At 38.1% G+C, this 23,020-nt stretch overlaps 1 protein-coding gene across 3 annotated transcripts in view; it reads left to right on the top strand.

Moving 5' to 3' along the window:
* Nucleotides 1-23,020, top strand: part of PCMT1 (protein-L-isoaspartate (D-aspartate) O-methyltransferase) — a 44,072-nt gene that overhangs the window by 7,500 nt on the left and 13,552 nt on the right. For 2 of the 3 annotated variants that reach the window (XM_021693669.1, XM_021693671.1), the window contains exons 2-5: nucleotides 7,560-7,664; nucleotides 8,891-8,922; nucleotides 18,310-18,414; nucleotides 20,529-20,649. In XM_021693669.1, the coding sequence (XP_021549344.1) occupies nucleotides 7,560-7,664; nucleotides 8,891-8,922; nucleotides 18,310-18,414; nucleotides 20,529-20,649 (363 nt within the window). The remainder of the gene's footprint in view (nucleotides 1-7,559; nucleotides 7,665-8,890; nucleotides 8,923-18,309; nucleotides 18,415-20,528; nucleotides 20,650-23,020) is intronic. The other variant, XM_044917657.1, reaches the window with a different exon arrangement.

The raw sequence follows: 23,020 nt of genomic DNA, 5'->3' as shown, positions 1-23,020 counted from the left end.
AGCAGTTCTTATGGATACCTTTCCTAGTCATTGCTTCCACTGTTATTGTATTCTCCCAGCCTGGTTCCTTAGTGCATACTCAGAGTGATAGACCTCCAAGTGTCTGATGGGTTGTCACACTCTCAGTTTCCCTCCCCTCAGCTCCGTTCTACACATTATGCTAGTTTTCCTAAGATACTGCTTTCTGTTAAGTCACTTGCTTGCCCAGGCTTCCCACTGCTTACTCTATCAAGTGTAAACACCTCTTGCTCAGCTTTCAGGCCTCTTTAGGGTCTTCTACAACCTATTTCCACCCTCCAACTCCATTCCTGTTCTTCAGACTGATCTTGTTTTCCTCCTCATACACTGTGTGCATTAGGGTTCCTGTTCAGCTGCTATAACAAAGACCACAATAACAATGGCTGAAACAAAATCAAAGTTCTGTTTCCTGTAACAACCCAAGCATAAACAGTTCAGAGCTAATATGGTGGTTCTAAAGTGTTGAGGACCTGCGTTCATCTCTCTGTGCTTCCTAAAGTCTTTCCCTTATCTGAAAGGTTGAAGATAATTTACCTCCATCATTTCCGTATTCCGGCCAGTGGGGAGAACAATGGGAAAAGAGAAAAAAACCCATTCCTCTTTAAGGGGATGATCTGGAAGTTGCATACATAATTTCTGTGTATGTTCTGTTGACAAGAACTGAATTTTAAGACTACACATAACTACAGAGAGGCTAGATAATGCACCCAGTTAAAATTCTAACACTGGGAAGGAAAACGAGTCCCCTGCCACATCTTACATCTTGCTAATTGGAGGTGTGTGTGTGTGTGTGTGTATTGTTTATATATTTATATAAATACATACTATCTGATAACAAGGTTAGAATTAAGATTAATTTTTATTTTTTTAAAAGATTTTAAAATTTATTTCTTTTCTTCTCTTTTTTCTTTTTTAAAGATTTTATTTATTTATTTGCGAGAGAGAATGAGAGAGAGAGAGCATGAGAGGGGGGGAGGGTCAGAGGGAGAAGCAGACTCCCTGCTGAGCAGGGAGCCCGATGTGGGACTCGATCCCAGGACTCCAGGATCATGACCTGAGCCAAAGGCAGTCGCTTAACCAACTGAGCCACCCAGGCGCCTTCTATTTATTTATTTTCTAAGTAGGCTCCACACCCAGCGTGGAGCCCATTGTGGGGCTTGAACTCACAACCCTGAGATCAAGACCTGAATGGAGATCAAGAGTCAGATGCTTTAACCAACTGAGCCACCCAGGTGCCCCAAGATTAATTTTTAGTCAAGTAATACATGTACATGGTTAAAAGATAAAATCCTACACAAGGGCATTTATTGAAAAATAACAATTGCTTGGCTCCATTCCTTCCCACCCCTAGACTCATTGCCTAGAGGGAACCACATTTAACTACATTTTTTTGTTTTTTCTCGTGATTATCTTCATGTCTTTAAATCATGTGGTTAAACTGTCATTTCTTGTTTTATCAACTTCAGACATTATCTGTTGACCTCCTGCCAAGATAGACAAGTATTTAACTCTACAAACCCACCTCTCCCTCATATAGTTATATCATAATTTTTTGCTTCCTTTTTTGTGGTTACCTTTCTAACATTAAGTAATATACTTTAACCTCAGTTTCTTGTTTCATAATTTATAAACTAACACTACCTCTGGTTAACCCTTCTACTTTGTAAGAAAGGATACTAGGGAGTTCTCCCTCTCATTTCCCAACTTATTAGCGGCTCTTTTACATTGTCAAAGTTGATAATTTGTGTTCTGAGCAGTAAATAAATTTTCTGCATTTTGTTGATTTTTAAGTGTTGAAAATCAGTAGTCATCAATTGTATGACTATGTCAACATTTGGCTGAGTTATGTAGTCTGCTGTGAGTTTATTCCCTACTTTCTGTTTCCAATATCACAGACCCCTCCACTATTGTAGAGGAATAGTCGGATATTTTTCCTTGTTTTCACATTTGATCAGTTGCTTGAAATCATGTCACATTTTAGTTTCCTTCATATCTAAATCATGACTCTTACAGCATTTTTGTTTTTTTCCTGGAATTTATCTGTACCCTTCCACCTCTGCACCCTTCCACCATCCATCAAGTTGAAAAGAGAAACAGACATCTTAACATGGCTCTAATCTTTTCAAGTTTTTTATTATTTGACTTATGGCTTGGATTCTATTGCATTCTCCTTTTTGAATCCTACTGACTTCTCTTTTGGATCAATTGCATATTTGGACCAACATTAGCCATTATTATAATTATTATTTTTAAAGATATTTATTTATTTGAGAGAGAGAGAATGATAGCGTGAGAGGGAGGAGGGTCAGAGGGAGAAGCAGACTCCCTGCTGAGCAGGGAGCCTGATGCAGGACTCGATCCTGGGACTCCAGGATCATGACCTGAGCTGAAGGCAGTGGCTTAACCAACTGAGCCACCCAGGCACCCACCATTATTATAATTATTTAATTAAGGTCCTTGGTCTCTAGGGCACAGGAGGATTGGGTATGGGTGGTTCTAAAGCTGTTCACTATTTCAGAAAGCCTAATGGTAATTACACATTTACTCATAATTAGGCTATCCACAAAAAAGTGAAACATTAAATTATTTTGCTGTTTGATAAAAATTTTCAAGGCACTGGCAGTTGTATATGTCAAATTACCAAAAATGGCAAAATCACTTAATAACTTAGTAAATGTATCTTAGTTTAGGCATCTTTCAAAATACAGAATTCAGGGCAAAAATAAAAAGAATCTTCTGGTGAAAATTTTGGAAACCAACCAATAATGGTCTAATAAACCTTGATTCTGAGCCTTGATGTGTTCAGCTTTTTAATAAATAATGACATGATTTAAAAACCATTTGGTGGGGGGTGCCTGGGTGGCTCAGTTGGTTAAGCGTCTGCCTTCTGCTCAGGTCATGATCCCGGGGTCCTGGGATGGAGTCCTGTGTGGGGCTCCCTGCTCAGGGGAGAGCTTGATTCTCCCTCTCCCTCTGCCCCTTCCCCCCGTCGTGCTCTCTCTTGCTCTCTTGCTCACTCCCTCAAATAAATAAAATCTTAAAAAAACCCAAACATTTAGGCGGTGCTTGGGTGACTCAGTCAGTTAAGTGTCTGGCTCTTGATTTCGACTCAGGTCATGATCTCAGGGTTGTGAGATGGAGCCCAACAATGCTGGGCCTGGAGCCTGCTTAAGATTCTCCCCATTGTGCTCGTGTACATATGTACATACACACACGTGTTCTCTCCTCTCTTGCTTAAAAAAAATTACAATTTGAAAAAAAATTTTTTTTTTTAAAGATTTTATTTATTTTTTAGGGAGCAAGTGAGAGAGAAACAGCATGAGAGGGGAGAGGGTCAGAGAGAGAAGCAGGCTCCCCGCTGAGCCGGGAGCCCGATGCGGGACTCGATCCCAGGACCCTGGGATCATGACCTGAGCCAAAGGAAGATGCTTAACCATCTGAGCCACCCAGGCGCCCCACAATTTGAAAAATTTGACAAATTTAGTTGTGTAACCCAGCACCCTAATGATATAGAACAAGGGTCAGCAAACTACACCCCATAAGCCAATCTGGGCTACTGTCTGTATCTATTTATTTATTTATTTAGATGTATTTATTATATATAGAGCGAGTGTGTGCCTGAGCAGGCTGAGGGAGGAGCAGAGGGAGAGAGACTTCTGAAGCAGACTCCTGGCTGAGTGTGGAGCCCAAAGTGGGGCCCGATCCCAGGACACTGAGATCGTGACCTGAGCTGAAATCAAGAGTCACAGCTTAAGTGACTGAGGCACCCAGGCACCCCTACTGTCTATTTTTAGATATAAAAATTTATCTTAATATAGCCTTTATTTGGTATTGTTTGTGGTTATTCCCATACTACATTGACAGTTGAGTTCTTGCAACAGAGACTTTGGTCTGCAAAGCCTGAAATATTTACTATTTGGACTTTCATGTAAATTTGCTGATCTCTGATATAGAACATTTCTTTTACCCACAAAGTTTCCTGATGCCCCTTTGCAATTAATCTACTCCTTTTACCCCCACTCTCTAGCAATCACAGATCAGCCGTCTGCCACTATGGTTTTGACTTTTCTAGAATTTGATATAAATGGAATCATACAGTGTATAGTCTTGTCTGACTTCTTTCACTGAGATTAGTACTTTTGAGATTTATTCAAGTTGTTGAATGTATTAGTAGTTTGCTTTTTTTGTTGTTTTTTTGTCATTGTGGGATTTTAATTTTTTTTTTTTTTTTTGAGTAAGCTCTATGCCCAATGAGAGGCTTGAACTCATGATCCCAAGATCAAGAGTTGCATGCTGTATGGACTAAGCCAGCGAGGTGCCTCAGTAGTTTGCTTCTTTTCAATTGCTGATTTGCATTTTCTTTTCTTTTTTTTTAAAGATTTATTAATTTGAGAGAGAGAGTGTGCAAGGTGGGGGCCGGGCAGAGGGAGAGAGGGAATCTCAAGCTGACTCCGCATTGAGCACTGAGCCTGACCTGGGGCACGATTCCAGGACCCTGAGATCATGACCTGAGCCAAAACCGAGTCAGATGCTTAACCGACTGAGCCATCCAGGCATTTTCTTTTCTTGAATTTCTTGAAAATGTTGATTCATTCTTGCTTTGCTTTGAATTTTGCTTTTAGGAAATCTGATGGTTGCCTAACCTTTTTTTTTTTTTTTTTTTAACCCTTACTAGGTAATATGATTTTTTTGCCTTGAGGCTCTGAGGATTTTTTTCCATGCCTTTAAAGTCTGAGTTTTTGTTGTTGTTTGTTTTTGTTTTATAGGGAGTATGCTCCCAAGCCAGGCTTGGGTGCAGGGCCAGTGGAGGAGGGGCAGAAGGAGAAGGAGAGAGACTCTACACCTAGAACTGTGGGGCTCCATCTCACTACCCTGAGATCATGACCTGAGTTGAAATCAGGAGTTGTATGCTTAACCAACTGAGCTACCAGGTGCCCCTAAAGTCTGATAGTTTTATTAGTATATGTCATGAGGTTGATTATTCCTGGTAATACTTTTCCTTACTTTCTGCTGTTTGTTTCTGTTTAATCATCTGAAATTTTTTTTAATTTTTAATTTTTTAAAGATTTTATTTATTTGAGTGAGAGAGAGCATGAGCAGGGGGAGGGGCAGAGGGAGAGGGAGGAACAGACGCCCCACTGAGTACAGAGCCTGACATAGGGCTCAGTCCCAGGACCCTGAAATCATGACCTGAGCCAAAGTCAGATGCTTAGCCGACTGAGCCACCCAGGCACCCCTTTTCTGTTTTTGTTTTTTTAAAGATTTTATTTATTTTAGAGAGCACAAGGAGGGATGGGAGGGAGAGGGAGGGGGAAGAATCTCAAGCAGACTCCTTGCTGAGCTTGGAGCTCAAGGCAGGGCTTGATCTCACTCATGACCCAGAGACCATAACCTGAGCCAAAACCAAGAGTTGGATGCTCAACCTGCTGAGCCATCCAAATGCCCCTCAGCTAAAATGTTTTGATTTGCATTTTGTTTTCTTTTTACAGTATCTTTGAATGGAGTTGGGTTTTTTTTCTTTTTCCTATTTTTGGACATTTTGTGGACACAGTTCCAGAGCACCTTTTTCAGTATAGTGACTTGCAGTTTCTTTAAAGGTTGGTGATGTGTTAGGAGTAGTGCTGGGGAAAAAGGGGGAGGAGTCGGCACATCTTGTTGCTTTTTGTTTCTGCAGGATCCTTAATTTTCTTTTCCTTTATTGCTGCACCAAAAGGCACCATTCTTTCCCTGTTTTCTTTTGATTCTTCCCCAGAATCAGAGCTTCTCGATTGCCACTTCTAGTCCCATTGAGTTTTTTGTAAAGATTTTTTATTTATTTATGAGAGAAAGAGAGAGATTGAGCAAGCAAGTGGAGGAGCAGTGGGAGAGGGACAAGCAGACTCCTCGCCAAGCGTGGAGCCCAACGCAGGGCTTGATCTCAGGACCCAAAGATCACGACCTGTCCTAAAACCAAGAGTCAGACGCTTAACTAACTGAGCCACCCAAGCACCTCCATTGAATCTTTTCTTTAAAATATATATTTTTTTTTTTTTTTTTTTTTTATTTTTTTTATTATTTATTTGACAGAGAGACACAGCGAGAGAGGGAACACAAGCAGGGGGAGTGGGAGAGGGAGAAGCAGGCTCCCTGCAGAGCGGGGAGCCCGATGCGGGACTCGATCCCAGGACCCCGGGATCATGACCCGAGCCGAAGGCAGTCGCTTAACCGACTGAGCCACCCAGGCGCCCCTAAAATATATTTTTAATTTATTTTCCAATTTTTTTAAAGTAGGCTTCCCACCCAGCTTGGATCCCAGTGTGGGACTTGAACTCACGACCCCGAGATCAATACCTGAGCTGAGATCAAGAGTCACTTAACCGACTGAGCCACCCAAGCACCCCCATTGAATCTTTTTTTTTAAACAGCTTTACTAAAGTATACTTTTATTATATAATTCACCTATTTATTTATTTATTTTTAAAAGATTTTATTTATTTATTTGACAGAGAGAGACACAGCGAGAGAGGGAACACAAGCAGAGGGAGTGGGAGAGGGAGGAGCAAGCTTCCTGCTGAGCAGGGAGCCCGATGCGGGGCTCGATCCCAGGACCCTGGGATCATGACCTGAGCCAGAGGCAGACGCTTAACGACTGAGCCACCCAGGCTCCCCTAATTCACCCATTTAAATTGTGAAATTGTAATTATATTATCTTGTTTATTTCTAATCCTATATAATAATAATCCTAAGTGTGTACCATTGTATCTGCTATGTATTAGACAGTCAGTAAGCATATTGAGTGAGTTAATAAGGGCTTTACTGAATAATAACTGTGCATGGTACCATGAGGGTTATTTAAGTTTAACATATTTACTCAATCTCAAAGAATTTATAGTTTATAATCATTGACCTTGCTTTCCTTCTTGAAAAATTTCTTTTCAGTTGGGGTTTGTAACAGTTTATCTACTTGATTTTCATCTACCCTTGTGGCTGCTTTTTGTCATAATCTTTGAAGGTTCCACTTCCTTTGCATATCTCTTCAATGTTCACTTTTATTTTTCTTCTTTGTGTATTCTTCCCTGGCTACTTGAGTTCACTTCCATTGTTTCAGTTACCGTCTATATTACTAGAAGTCTCTATCACTGTCCTAGATCTCTTTCCTGAGCCCCAGATCCACGTGTTCAGTGGACTGCTGCTTTTCTCCACTTGTATGGTTTATAGCCACTAACTGAATAAGTAAGTTATCATTTTCCTCCTTACTCTGCTCCTTCTCCAGGATTTCGCAAATCAGTATATGATATCAGCATCTCAACCATTACCCAACATCCTTCCTCCAAAGCTAGTTAGTTAGGTATATATTACCTATTAAATGTAACTCAAATCCTTCTACTTTTCTTCATCCTTAGTGTCATTGCTGAAGACCAGGTTGTGTTTACCTGGGCCATTACAGCAACTTCCAATCTTGCTCTCTTCCACTCCAGTCTCTCCAGTGTAACCAGAGTGAATTCTAAAGTATATCTGGTCATCTCGCTCCTAGCTTAAAATGTTTGCCTCATTCATTTCAGAAAATGGAATCATCAAAACAGATAAAGTATTTGAAGTAATGCTGGCCACAGACCGTTCCCATTATGCAAAATGTAATCCTTATATGGATTCTCCACAATCAATAGGTAAGGTCTGGATTTCTGAAAATGTCACATTTTTACTCATTTACTGTATAATTTTTGTTAAATAAAAATGGACGGGGACACAGATATTTATTATTACCTTGCTAGTTTGAATTTTATGCCTCAGTTAAGTGTCATAATTCCAAACATAGCCATTTCAATAAAATGATGTTATGTATTAAGTACCTTTTCTATTTTTTCAAACTGTGTATAATATATATGAAGAATATTTTAAACATTTTTCTTAAAACATACTTTTAATGAAAATTTAAGTTTAAACTGAGTGCTTAGCTTTCTTTAGGCCCTTAATGTTGACTAAAGTTGTTTTTCATATTAACATCAGTTTTTTAAATCAATATTAAAGGAAATAAGTGTAATTAAGTGGTTACTGACTTCTCTGCTTCACTTGCCCTGAATTTTTTGGTTTGTGCTTGGTTTTAGAAAGTTCGGTATTTAACTCCTTCTCCTGAAGCAGGTTTTACTGAACTGCTGAGCCTTGGCAGTGGGCGCCTTTGAGGCTTAGAAGGGCCACAGGATTCTGTCAGCCAGCTGCCATGCTTTCTTCTTTTGAAGCACTATAACAGTCAGCAGAGAAGATCCTGGGGAGCTTCTGAACCCCGAAGGCACCTGCTACCACCGCTCAGTGAAAATAGCTTCAGATGCAGAAGCAGGTAAATAAGTTTTGAGAAAGCAACACTGGAAGAAAAAACTTGAAAGCTTAAAAACTAAGAAAAGATTGTGAATTACCATCAGGCGATAGTATAAAGAGTAAACTGAGGTAGTTTTTTAGTCTCTTAAGCTACTTTGATTGCCAGTTGCTCAATAAGTTGCCAGAAATAGGAAGCAATTTAATTTTCAGAAATTTTGCATACCTATTATATATGGAAGTTTATTTTCTTTTTATAAACCTGGAGAGAAAACAAGTCATAAACTTACAAACTCAACTTCTTGAGTTCGTAAGCTAACTATATGGGAGAAGAAATTTTTAGAAATAGTGGGAGTGTTGTACTAGATGAGCATATTAGCCTTTGGCATGATGTATTTTCTCATTATAACTGCTACTTGACAGTACTCTAAAATGCAAAATAAAAGTTTTATTTTCTTGAGATCATAAAAACGAGAAATATTATTATGAAAAAGAATTTGTGGATGTTAGGAAAGGAGTTACATGGAGTATCTGGTATGTTTTTGCAGCTGAATGTGTCAGTAGTTCTCTTCTTCTTTTGCAGGTTTCCAAGCAACAATCAGTGCTCCACACATGGTAAGTTAACGTTGGTCATTTGGGTATAAATGGATCACATTTTTCCTCTAAGATCATTTTCTTTAGTAAAAAAGGTTTAAAAAAAGTTGAACTTTTAATTAGATCAATTTTATCATCTATGAGTTTTGTAGATTGGTAATGAACCTCTTATTCTTAATACATGATATATAGAGAGAAGTCTTCTTGGTAGAAACTGTCATTAAAGTTTTTGTTGGTTGTCATTAATATCTAATCATGTAAAAATTGGATATAAAAGGTTATTTAGTGATGAGCAAATTAAGGAAGAGAATATTTTTTTTTTAAGATTTTATTTATTTATTAGAGTAAGAGAGAGCACAAGTAGGGGGAGTGGCAGACAGAGAGAGAGAAGCAGGCTTCCCGCTGAGCAGGGAGCCCGATGCGGGGCTTGATCCCAGGACCCTGGGATCATGGCCTGAGCCAAAGGCAGACGCTTAACCGACTGAGCCACCCAGGTGCCCCAAGGAAGAGAATATTTTATTTTATTTTATTTTTTTAAGGATTTTATTTATTTTTATTTATTTGACAGAGACAGTGAGAGAGAGAGCACAAGCAGGGGGAGCGACAGGTAGAGGCAGAGGGAGAAGCAGGCTCTCCGCCGAGCAAGGAGCCTGATGTGGGGCCTCGATCCCAGGACCCTGGGATCATGGCCTGAGCCGAAGGCAGACGCTTAACTGACTGAGCCACCCAGGCGCCCCAGGAAGAGAATATTTTAAATAATATAATGGATATATTGTAGAAATCTCAAGTTGAATATTATTTCTTTTATTTCATATCTTATTTGGAAAAATCATTAGGGATTGGTCAAATATAGCAGCTGTGAAGCTGTATAACTGAGAAGGACCTATTTTAAGTTATCTAGCACTTTTAATCTGTTAGGAATTTTCTTGGGTTTTAAATGTCAGTTATTTGAATGAGTACTCTGTTGGCTTTTGGGGAGAAGAACAATAGCTTTTCTGATTCTCTGAAAGTATTTGGGATTGGAGAAGCTCTTATTTAAATGTAAAGCCTTCTTTATATTAAAATAAATTTACATATATTTATGATGAACTGTTATACTATATGAAAATATAGGAAAATTATTATTTATAAACATTAAATAGAAATGACTTGGGGCACCTGGGTGGCTCAGTCATTAAGCATCTGCCTTTGGCTCAGGTCATGATCCCAGGGTCCTGGGATCGAGCCCTTCATCCGGCTCCCTGCTTAGCGGGAAGCCTGCTTCTCCCTCTCCCGCTGCCCCTGCTTGTGTTCCCACTCTTGCTGTCTCTCTCTGTCAAATAAATAAATAAAATCTTAAAAAAAAAAAACTTTAGGGCGCCTGGGTGGCTCAGTTGGTTAAGCGACTGCCTTCGGCTCAGGTCATGATCCTGGAGTCCCGGGATCGAGTCCCGCATCGGGCTCCCTGCTCGGCAGGGAGTCTGCTTCTCCCTCTGACCCTCCTCCCTCTCATGCTCTCTGTCTCTCATTCTCTCTGTCTCAAATAAATAAATAAAATCTTTAAAAAAAAAAAAAAACTTTATTTTTTAATTTTTAAATTTATTTTCAAAAGATTTATTTATTTTAGAGTGAGAGAACACAAGCTGGGGGAGGGGCGGGGGGGCAGACTCCCCACTGAGTGTGGAGACTGATGTGGGGCTTGATCTCCTGACCCTAAGATCATGACATGAGCTGAAATCAAGAGTCAGATCCTACCAACTGAACCACCCAGGTGCCCCTAGAAATGACTTTTTAAAACATGACAAAAGATGAGCCATTAAAAAACACAATATATTTTGCAACATAAAAATTTTGGATTTCTGCAGAGAAAAAAATGTTATAAGCAAAATTAAAAGGAGAAAAACTGAGGGAAATATTTAGAATACATACAACAATCTAGGTCAAATTTCCATATACAAATGTGGGTTTGTATCCTATAAATTAAGAAATGAAAGACTGGTGAACCCAAAAGAATATAGTTAAAGTACCAGAATGATAGTTAATAGAAAAAGAAATAGAGATGACATTAGCACTTAAACAAATGAAAAGATGTCATTTTCATTTATATTTATATAGTTAGTAAATTACACATTAGCATTGTAGTGAAGTACCATTTTTCACCTATCAGATTGTCAGAGGTGAAAAAGTTTAATACTTTGTATTGGAAAGGGGGAAACAGTTACATACTTTTTTGTTGAGAGTAAATTGATAGTGTTGGAAGGCAATTTGGCAAATTTATAAAATGTGAGATAAATATACCTTACATTCTTCAGTTTTATTTCAAGATATTTATCCTATGGTACATTTTTGTAGGTACAAAATGACTAAAGATGTTCATTGTCACATTATTTATAATAGCAAAAAGACATGATCACTGATAGTCCACTAATAGTGGATGGTTAATAATTAGTTTGTCCATACAGTGAGTTACTGTGAAGCTGTTAAATGAGGAATTTCTGTAAGTACCAATATAGCAAGATGTTCAGGAAACATTAAGTATAAAAGCAGAGTACAGAAGAGTATTTAGAGTATTCTGCAATATACAAAAATCAAATCTGCATGTATACACACATATGTCTTCCTCTAGGCATGAAAACTAAAAATGATTTCTTCTAAGGTCAGAAGTAGATGATTGGAGGGATGGGAATGAAAGTGAGATCTGCTTTTCACTCTGTACCCTTTACATGTTACCAATTTCTTTCTGTTTTCTTCTCTCTCTTTTTTTCAAAGTTTATTTATTTAAGTAATCTCTATAGCCAATGTGGGGCTTGAACTCCCAACCCCAAAATCAAGAGCTGCATGCTTCTCCGACTGAGCCAGCCAGATGCCCCCTTCTTTGTTTTTTTTAACCATGGAATAGGAATGGGTTTTTTTTTTTTTAAATATTTACTTATTTTATTTTATTTATTTATTTTTAAAGATTTATTTGAGCGAGCACGCAAGCTAGCACAAGCCAGGGGAGAGGCAGAGGGAGAGTGAGAAGCAGACTCCCCACTGAGCAGGGAGCCAGATGTGGGGCTCGATCCATGGACCCTGGGATTATGACCTGAGCCAAAGGCAGACACTTAACTGACTGAACCACCCAGGCACCCAAAAAGGATGCATTTTTATTTTTTTTAAAGATTTTTTTTTTATTTATTTGACAGAGAGAGTCACAGCGAGAGAGGGAACACAAGCAGGGGGAGTGGGAGAGGGAGAAGCAGGCTTCCGGCGGAGCAGGGAGCCTGATGCGGGGCTTGATCCTACGACCCTGGGATCATGGCCTGAGCCCGAAGGCAGACGCTTAACTACTGAGCCACCCAGGCGCCCCAAGGATGCATTTTTAATCACTTATATATCTTTACTTCTGTCTCTTAATAAGGAAAATGTGTGTATTTATGTGTACGTATATAGTCACACAGTACATCTATATGTATGCTTGTATGTACAAACAGTAATAATACAGTGTCCTTTGATGCTTGCTGAACCAGGATGTGAGTAGAATAAAATAGTATTAATCGTATTATACAAACAAGAATTTGTGATTTAGTATCATTTATTGCATAGATCTTAGAAGTATTAAAAGAGAAACAAAGTGAGGAGCAAAGATAAATAACATCTCTGTTTAATGAACTTTAAAATCACAGACTTGCTTGGAAGTATCTACAATCCTGGAATATTTTCCAAAGTCTTAATTGAAAATGTGATATATGCATTGGGTAAGATTAAAAGCAACCTGTTAAAATGGCATCCTGGTAGCCGTGAGTACACATAGTATGCAGATATTGAATCCTAAAAAACATTTCTCACTAAATGAGACTAGAGCTCCTTGGAGAAGTGACTGAATATTAGAAAGTGAGGAAGTACTCAAAGGTTGATGGGGTGAAGTTGGAAGGACATATGAGCAGGTTTGAAGAGATTCCCAGAGGCCAAATTGTAGACAATTTGAAAATTGAAAAATGATAGATAATCAAGGTAATGGATTGTAACACTGTGAATTAAGAAACAAAAATCCAGGGTGCCTGGGTGGCTCAGTTGGTTAAGCGACTGCCTTCGGCTCGGGTCATGATCCCATGATCAAGTCCCACATTGGGCTCCCCTGCTCTGCGGGGAGCCTGCTTCTCCTTCTCCCTCTGCCTGCCACTCCCCCTGCTTATGCTCTCTCTCTCTCTGTCAATAAATAAGTAAAATCTTAAAAAAAAAAAAGAAAAGGAAACAAAATCCATGAGTTCATAGAAATTTTTAAAAAAGCAAGACGGAAAAAAATGAAAAACCAGAAGAATGCCAATTAATACATTTGGAGGGAATAATAGAGCTTTGTAAAAAAATCACTATTTTGTAATCATCAATATGATTAAATTGGGCAGAGATCATCAATTAATCTAAAACAGTTTAGAGAAAGGTTATTGAGGAACAAAAATGTTCATGTAGTCTCAAATTCTTACTCTACATATTACTTATTAATTACTAAGAGAAAATTATGCCTTTAAAATAGAGTGATCTAGTTGTTACCATATTTACTGAGTGGTTGAGCTTGGCAAGTCCAGAGGTAAGGTGACCCAACATTATGTGCTTCCTGATGTGATGCAACGGGAGGTGCCTAGCAAGCCTCGTGTGCTGTTCTTGCTAACTCTTGGATCTGAGTCTAACCTTGAGGAAATTCACACATCTAGAATATGGGGAATTATGTGGGACAGCCAGACAGGACTCCTTAAAGGAGTCAGTGTTCTGAAGAATAGAGAAGTGGTAGGTAGAGGAGAATTGAGGGGAGAATATTTTATATTGACAAATGCAGTGCATGAACCTTGAATGGATTGGGGAAAAAACAGCTGTAAAGGACATTTTGGGGACAGTTGAAATTTGAGTATGATACGTATGTTAGATGATACTAAATTGATTATTTTCTTGAGTGTGTTAATGGTGATGTGGTTGCAAAGGGAGATGTCCTAGTTTTTTAGCAGATTCATGCTGAAGTATTTTGGGGTGAAGTATCGTGATGTCTACAGCCTATTTTCAGATGGTTTGGTAAAACATTTGGCACAATATGTAAAGTTGGTGACTGTATGTAAGGAAAAAAAGGGTATTCAATGTATTTGTGGGTTTAAAATTTTTCATAATTATAAAAAAGAGCTTTTAAAAACCATAGTTTGAGGATTTAGAGATAAACATGGGTTATCCAGAAAAATATTAGCTAGGGTGATAAAAGCATAAAAAAAAGCTAATAATTGTGATTGAAGGCCTTGACATTTTAAATCTGAATGGGACTTTAATAATAACTCAGCATACTCCCCTTTTAAAAAAACTAAATCTTATGCAAACATAGTACTGAAAAAAATATTCCTGAGGTTTTTTTGGAATTAAGATGGTACAGTACTGCCTGTAGATTGGGGATTGGTACCTTAAAGAAGTCCTTCTTGTCCTTTGATTTCTGGATCCGGAAATCCAGATATTGCAGAAGTTATTTTGTTTCTTTGATGACTTCCCTATTCTTCTAGTCCCATGCTTGTTATCTTATTAGTAGAAATTATTAATCCTCATAACTGATTGTTGTAAGAGTCTGATGAAAGCTACTTTTGATGTTTAATCCAGAACTCTTTTTCATGGCATGAATGTTTTTCACTCTTTAGGCAAGAGCCTCTTTTGTAAAGCAATCCATATGAAAAATTGATAAAGGTAGTTCTCTATTACTCATTTCCCAAAACACACCCATCCCTCAGTGTGTATTTGTGTGTTATCCCTAATGGGCTTTTGTGGAACCTTAATGACTTTCTGGAACACTGAAAACCCTTGGATTGTGTGTGGTTTTATCTATTAAAGGCCTTTTTTACATTAGTTGTGGAATAGTAGCCTTAGCTTTTTCTTTTTTAACTTTTTAATATGGAAAGTTTCCAACACCACATATACAAATAGGATAATATAATGAACCCTCATGTAGCCATCATCACCTTTAATAATTACCCACAATTTGTTAATCTTGTTTTATCTTTGTCTCCCTCTTACTGAACCATTTAAAAACAAATCTCAAACATAATATTATTCACCCCTCAATATTTAAGTATAAAATCTGATGACTTTAAAAACATGACTACAATACTATATCATACCTAACAATGTTCATTAGTATGTTATTACCTTACACATAGTCCGTACTCAGACTGGACCAGGTGTTTCCAAAAAATTGTTTTATGGTTGATTTGCTTAAATCAGGATCCAAACAAGGTCCAGAAATTGCATCTTTTTAGTCTTTTTCAGTCTTTTTAGTACCTTTTAATTTTAAAAGACCTCTTTCTTTTTTTAAATACCACTTATTTATTGACAAAACTCATCCATTTGGGGGCGCTTGGGTGGCGCAGTCAAGTGTCCCAACTCTTGGTTTCAGCTCAGGTCCTGATCTCAGGGTTGTGAGATTGAGCCCTGCGTTGGGCTCCACATTCAATGCAGAGTCTGCTTAAGTTTCTCTTTCCCTCTCCCTCTGCCCCTCCCCTCCGCTCTTTCCCTCCCTCTCCCTCCCTCTCTCAAATAAATAAGTTCTTAAAAAAAAACCCAAACAGGGCGCCTGGGTGGCTCAGTCGGTTAAGCGACTGCCTTCGGCTCAGGTCATGATCCTGGAGTCCCCGGATCGAGTCCCGCATCGGGCTCCCTGCTCAGCAGGGGGTCTGCTTCTCTCTCTGACCCTCCTCTCTCTCATGCTCTCTGTCTCTCAATAAATAAATAAAAATCTTTAAAAAAAAAAAAAACCCAAACAAACCCTATCCATTTGTCCTGTAGAATTTCCCATATTCTAAATTTGGTTAATTGTTTCCTAGTGGTATTTAACTTATTCCTCCCACCCCGACACACACATCTTTCCCCCCCCCTTTTCCTTTTCAAGAACACTGCCTAATGATTTTTTTTGTTCCACCACATCAGGGGTACATGAAATCTGATCATCCACTTTTAGTGATTGGAATACATAGTCTTTTCAATAACTTTTTTTTTAAGATTTTATTTATCCATTTGAAAGAGAGAGAGCGAGCGAGAGCAGGGGGAGGAACGGAGGGAGAGGGACAAGCAGACTCCATGCTGAGTGTGGAGCCTGACGTGGGCCTCAATCCCAGGACCCTGAGATCATGACTTGAGCTGAATCCAAGAATTGGACACTTAACCAACTGCACCATATAAAACCCAATGATATTATACACGCTTGGTAAGGTACACAAATCTTAAGTGTATAGCTTAATGAATGTTCACATATGTATACGTGTAGCCACCACCTAGATGAAGATCAGAATGTTTCCTATGTTCTAGCAGGCTCTCTCATGCCAGTTTCTTAGCCTTTACCCTCTGTGTAACCAGTATTTTGGCTTTGGTCACCTAAATTAGTTTTCTAAATAGGGAGTTTCCATTCTGTCCTCCATTTTGAACATTACCTGTTTCTGATGCTTAAAATTTTTTTTTTTCTTTTTAAAGATTTTATTTATTCTAGAGAGACAATGGGGGGGGAGGGACAAACAGACTCCATGCTGAGCATGGAACCCCATGTGGGGCCGATCCCATGACCCTGAGATCATGACCTGAGTCAAAACCTAGAGTCGGACATTTAACAGACTGAGCCACCCAGGCGCCCCTCTGATGATTTTTTTTTTAAGATTTTATTTATTTATTTGAGAGAGAGAGAATGAGATAGAGAGGGAGCATCAGAGGGGGGAGGGGAGGAGGGAGAAGCAGACTCCCTGCTGAGCAAGGAGCCCATGTGGGACTCAATCCTGGGACTCCAGGATCATGAACTGAGCTGAAGGCAGTCACTTAACCAACTGAGCCACCCAGGTGCCCCCCTCTGATGATTTTTAATAATGAACATAGCAGGCATTTAAGGACAGCTTTTGAGATAACATTTATTAGTTCTAATCACATATTTTGGAAAAGCACAGAAATGTAAGTTTATAAAGAGGAGGGAGTAGAAAAGGCTTTATTTCTTGGTTTGGTCCATAGTGTATCCAATATGATTTTATTTGATTAATAATTTATATATACTGTAAACATAAAACTATATATCCTTTGACCCCCCCCCCCAATTCTACTTCTAGGAATTTATCCTATAGGTACACTTTATAAGATTTTTTTTAAAGATTTTATTTATTTATTTATGTGAGAGAGAGAGAGCATTAGTGGGGGAAGGGGCAGAGGGAGAGAATATCCAAGCAGACTCCTGCTGAGTGCGGAGCTGGGTGCGGGACTCGATCTAATGACCCAGGAGATCAGGACCTGAGCCAAAACCAAGTCAGATGCTTAACTGACTGAGCTACCCAAGTGCCCCACTTTATAAGATTTTTATAAAGATTATTATATTATCCTACACATACACTTTTTAAGATTATTTCATATCTTCTGTTATAGAAGATTGGAGCTAACTTAAAAATCCCTCATTAGGGATTTTTTTGGGGGGGAATTTTTGTTATTATAATATACATATAAGAATATACTTCTCAGCCATAAAAAGGAATGAACAGGCTATTTATTTATTTATTTATTTTTAAAGATTTTATTTATTTATTTATTTATTTATTTATTTGACAGAGAGAGACAGCGAGAGAGGGAACACAAGCGGGGGAGCGGGAGAGGGAGAAGCAGGCTTCCTGCCGAGCAGGGAGCCCGATGTGGGGCTCGATCCCAGAACCCTGGGATCATGACCTGAGCCGAAGGCAGTTGCTTAACGACTGAGCCACCCAGGCGCCCCAATGAACAGGCTATTTAAGTATGGGTAAGAAAGGTTCTTCAAGGGGTGCCTGGGTGGCTCAATTGTTAAGCGTCTGCCTTTGGCTCAGGTCATGATCCCAGGGTCCTGGGATCGAGCCATGCATCGGGCTCCCTGCTCCGCAGGGGGCCTGCTTCTCCTCTCCCACTCCCCCTGCTTGCGTTCCCTCTCTCGCTGTGTCTCTCTCTGTTAAAAAAAAAAATCTTAAAAAAAAAAGGTTCTTCAAGATATAATAAATGAAAAAATAGATACGTATTTGCTTCTATATGCATAGAATGGTATGTTTGAAAAGAATCACAAGAAACTGACAACATAGATTGCCTTTAGGGAGTGAAATTGGTTGGGGATGTGGAAGGTTACGGACAGGGGTGGGGTGGAGACTTCACTGTACATCCTTTTGTAGCTTTTGACTTTGAATTAATTAAAATTAAAAAATTCACACACTGGGGATCTAAAATTACTAAAACATTTTATATAAATGTAAGAATTTAGTCTAAAAATTTTTTTACATAATTCTGTAAATGTAAGTATATAATATGTTGTGTTTTCATTATCTTGGTAGATGACAATTGTAGAAAAATTGGTAGGAAGTTGGCAACTTTATTTGTATGCCAGGGTATATGTACTTTATAGAGTCTTGAAAAAAAATGAATATTTGCTTTGTTTTCTTTTGGCAGCATGCATACGCACTAGAACTTCTATTTGATCAATTGCATGAAGGAGCTAAAGCTCTCGACGTAGGATCTGGAAGTGGAATCCTTACTGCATGTTTTGCACGTATGGTAAGAGCTTTCTTTTTCATTCCGTTCCAGCAGCAGCATATTATATATTTGGCTGTATGTTTTTTTACTAGCAGTTTTTGAGTTGTTTTTTTTTTTTTAATTCTAATATAGCAGTTGGAATATGTATCACTTAGGTTTTTTTGTTGTTGCAAATAACAGAAGATTCGGTCCAAATTGGCAGAGTAAAAGGGAATTTATTTGGTTTATATAATGGAAAAGTCTAAAGTATATCTGGCTTTTTGTGTGGCTGGATTCAAAAGAAGATCAGACGTTGTTATTGACAGTGGGTTTCTCTTTGGTTTGTGGTTTGGTTTTGCTTTCCTCCAAATGTTGGCTTCAGTCAGGCTCTTCCTTTGTGATCGCAAGATGGCAACCAGTAGCTTCCAGACTGCATTCTTTCAAATTCGCAGTTGGCAGAAAATGATATAGAGAATCTGATTTCCAAACACTCCTCCAGGGTTATTAGAAATGAGAGTAGAGCTTCTTTTATATTAAGAAAAGTACTCTTAGAAAAATGCCTTGTTTATTACACTTCAGGTTTTATCACCAGAGGCTTATCTTGGTTCGTGACTGTCCAGAGTCTGGTTGGAGGCCTACTCAGGCACTTTGAGTAAAGGTTTATCTGTGCTCAGATAATCAAATCAATTTGATTATTATGAAAAATCTTGTCCCTGAGGGCCAGATAGGAAGGTTCTGGTCTAGTTAGGTTAGGATTCATGGATGATGCATCTTGGACTAGAATCCATTTAACTTGCTGTATATATGTAAGTGGCAAACCACTAGCATGTAAGCTCCAGGGAGGCGGGAATTTTATTTAATTTTTTTTTTCCTTTGATGTATCCTAAGCATCCACAACAGTGCTTGTTAAATAATAAGGACTCGGGTATTTCTTTTCAGTTGTTTTACTTGTTTTGTAGAAGTTAAGCCCTCCCTAATGGAATGTCAGGGTTTTTTTTTTTTAAGATTTTATTTATTTGAGAGAGAAGCGTGCGCTAGAAAGAAAGAACACGAGATAGAGAGAGAAAGCGAGCATGAGCAGGGGGAGGGGCAGAGAGAGGAAGACCCTGGACCCTGGGATCATGACCTGAGCCAAAGGCAGACACTTAACCAACTGAGCCACCCACACACCCTAGGATTTTTTTTTTTAAGTTTAGACACAGTATTTACTTAGTAACATGTTCTTGATATTTGACATATTTATGGTTTTAGAGAAAAATACACTTATTAAAAATTATTAGATTTCTGAATTATCTTTTTAAAAGTAGTGTTAATTTAATGTCCTTCACATACTTACCATGTGCTAGTCAGTGTTCTAAGTGTTTTTCGTGTATTCTTTTATTTAATTCTCACATCATTTATGAGGTACATACCCTTTTCCTCATCATTTTACAGTTGAGGAACCCAATTCATAGAATAACTTGCCAAGGTTGTACAGTTGTAAGTAAGTGATGAAGGTTAGATGTGAACCCAGGTTGTCTGACTTCAGAGTCTTTATTTTGCTAAATTTATTTTACAATTAATATTTATACTTGGGGCCTTTTTATACTTTTATGTATTTTATATTTTCCGCATATGGCAGTAGAATCGGGTGTAGAAATCCCTATAGAATTTTTTATGTAACATTTTAATGTTTAAAGTCACACTTCTAGGTGGAATTTAAATTAAAAATGATTGCACCAACTACCATTTAATATTAAGTGCAGTTTAAGTATTTAATATTAATTTATTAAACATTTTTTATTATTAATATTTAATATTAATATTAAGCATTTAATATTAGTTAATTATTAGTTAAGCAGTTAAGTCTTATTTCAGGGTTTGGGGTTTAAAAGTTAGAAATTGAAGAAAAAGGATTTTTTTTTTAGTATTGCAAGTTTTTGTAATTCTAGCTTCTTAATTCCTGAAACGTAATTATCCATTTGAGGGTTATAGCTGAAAAAGTTGTATTTGGTAAATATTTTATAGTAAACTGAATAACAATCTAATTGGAGGCTTGAGCTGTTTGTCTTCATTTCACATTGCAAAATATGACTTTAGGTGAGGAAACACTTTAATGACACTTCAGAAAGACAAATTTAGGCCAGTGAGCTATTGAATTATTCCCTTATTTCCAGGTTGGCTCTAGTGGAAAAGTCATAGGAATTGACCACATTAAAGAGCTAGTAGATGACTCAATAAATAATGTCAAAAAGGACGATCCAGTGCTTTTGTCTTCAGGGAGAGTGCAACTGGTTGGTGAGTATCAGAAAACTTCAAAAATTTCCTCTTTGGAGAATTTTTATTTTCAGAAGATCCCATGCAAGCCAAATAATACTCAAGCTAATTTTTGCTTTTTTTTTAAACATTCACCTTTAAGTACTAGGTAAGGAAAACAGTTACTGTAAAATGTTATGCTGGTTCTACCTTGACTATGGTGGTGATACGACTGTTAACTATTTCAGAAAATGCTCATGTTGTAAATTCTTTCTTCATTACTTTTGAAGAATTAATAGTAAAGTAGCAAGTGTCCATTATGAAAATTTTAAAGTGCAAAAATGTGTAAGATAAAAAAGAAACCCCTCCTTTTCTGTCTTAAGTTTTCTAGACATATAAATTATACATATGAATAAATATACATATATACACAATTTTTTTTAATTGACTCATATATTCTGTCGTTTAGTTTCCTTTTTTCAGGAGTATAGAGTGAACATATTTCCGTGTGAGCACACTGTACTATTATGAGAAGTAACAAACATTAAAACATAAATGTGAAGCTTAGCAAAAATACCTGCTTCATCATCACACTGATCGATAGAAAGGGAACAACATTGGTAACTTCGATGTCTGCTTGCTTTTCCCTCCTCAGAACTCTTTCCCTTCTCCTTAGTCCTGACCAACATCATTACTTTTATGCATTTACTGCTTAGCTGCACTTCCATAAACGATGCTCAATTTAATTTTGAACTTTAGATAAAGAGAATCATACAGTATATATTCTGTGATGATTTATTTCTTTCATTCAATATTATGTTTGTAAGAGTCACCCATCTTTTATATATAGTTAATTTTTATTGCTTGCTGTATAACATTGTACTGTAAGGACATTACCAAAATTTGTTTATTCTACTGTAGATGGATATTTTGGGTTGTTTCTAATTTGGGGATGTGCACAATGCTGCTGTGAACATATGTGTACAAAGGTCCAAATGCATATATACACTCATCATACAAGCATTCATTTATGTAGAGTATTATTACAGGTTCATAGGATAACCATAGATATCCAAAACTTTTTAAAAGTGATTGAACCAATTTACATTCCCATCAGCAATGTATCAGTGTTCTTAGTGCTCTATGCCTTATCAACACTTGGTATTGTTAGATTTTTCTTTTTACCCACTTAGTGTATAGCAGTAAGTGTTTGTAATTTTAATTTTGTATTTTCCTCGTAACTGATGAGGTCGAACACTGTTTCATATGTTTGACCATTTGGATGTCTTCGTTTGTGAAATGTCTTGTTCAGATAGTGAGTTGTTTATATTTTTCTTTGATATGTAGGACCTCTATAGATTAGCCTTTTGTCTATTTATACATATTAGAAATCTTTTCTCCCGCTCTTTGGCATGCTTTTTCACTTATATTGGTGCTTTCTTGATTAATAGAAATGCTTAATTTTATTTTTTTTAAGATTTTATTTATTTTTTTACTTGAGAGAGAGAGAGAGAGAGCACGAGCGGGGGGAGGGGCAGAGGGAGAAGCAGACTCACCAATGAGCAGGGAGCCCGATGCGGGGCTCCATCCCAGGACTCTGGAATCATGACTTGAGCTGAAGGCAGATGCTTAATCGGCTGAGCCACCTAGGCACCCCAGTAGAAATACTTAATTTTATCTATCTATTTATTTATTTATTTTAAAAGATTTTATTTATTTATTTGACACTTAGAGAGAGAGAGTACAAGCAGGGGAAATAGCAGGCAGAGGGAGAGGGAGAAGCAGGCTCCTACTGAGCAAGGAGCCTGATACACTGATCGAGCAAGGGCTCGATCCCAGGACCCTGGGATCATGACCAGAGTCGAAGGCAGTCGCTTAACCAACTGAGCCACCCAGGTGCCCCAGAAATACTTAATTTTAATGTGTCAGACTTAGTAGCTTTTTCCAGTGTTTTCTGTGTCCTTTTTTTTTTTTTTTTTTTATTTCTTCTAGAGAGAGAACACAAGTGGGAGGGGCAGAAGGAGAGGGAGACAGAATCTGAAGCAGACTCCTCTTGAGTGCAGAGCCCAATGCAGGGCCCCACCTCATGACCCCAAGATCACGACCCTAAGATCATGACCTGACCTGAAACTGAGTCGGATGCTCAACTGACTATGCCACCCAGGCTCCCCTTCTTCTGTATCTTCTTTAAGACTACTTTAAAATCGGGATGCCTGGGTGGCTCAGTTGGTTAAGTGTCTGCCTTCGGCTCAGGTCACGATCTCCAGGTCCTGGGATCGAGTTCCTCATCGGGCTCCCTGCTCAGCGGGAAACCTGCTTCTCCCTCTGCCTGCCGCTACCCCTGTTTGTGTGCTTTCTCTCTTTCTGACAAGAAATGAATAAAAATCTTAAAAAAAAAAAAAAAGACTACTCT

This window comes from Neomonachus schauinslandi, chromosome 8, assembly GCF_002201575.2.
Source record: "Neomonachus schauinslandi chromosome 8, ASM220157v2, whole genome shotgun sequence".
In the NCBI taxonomy this organism is placed as follows: domain Eukaryota; kingdom Metazoa; phylum Chordata; class Mammalia; order Carnivora; family Phocidae; genus Neomonachus; species Neomonachus schauinslandi.
Note: the sequence above shows the minus strand (reverse complement) of the source record. Positions and strands in the feature narration are given on the sequence as shown.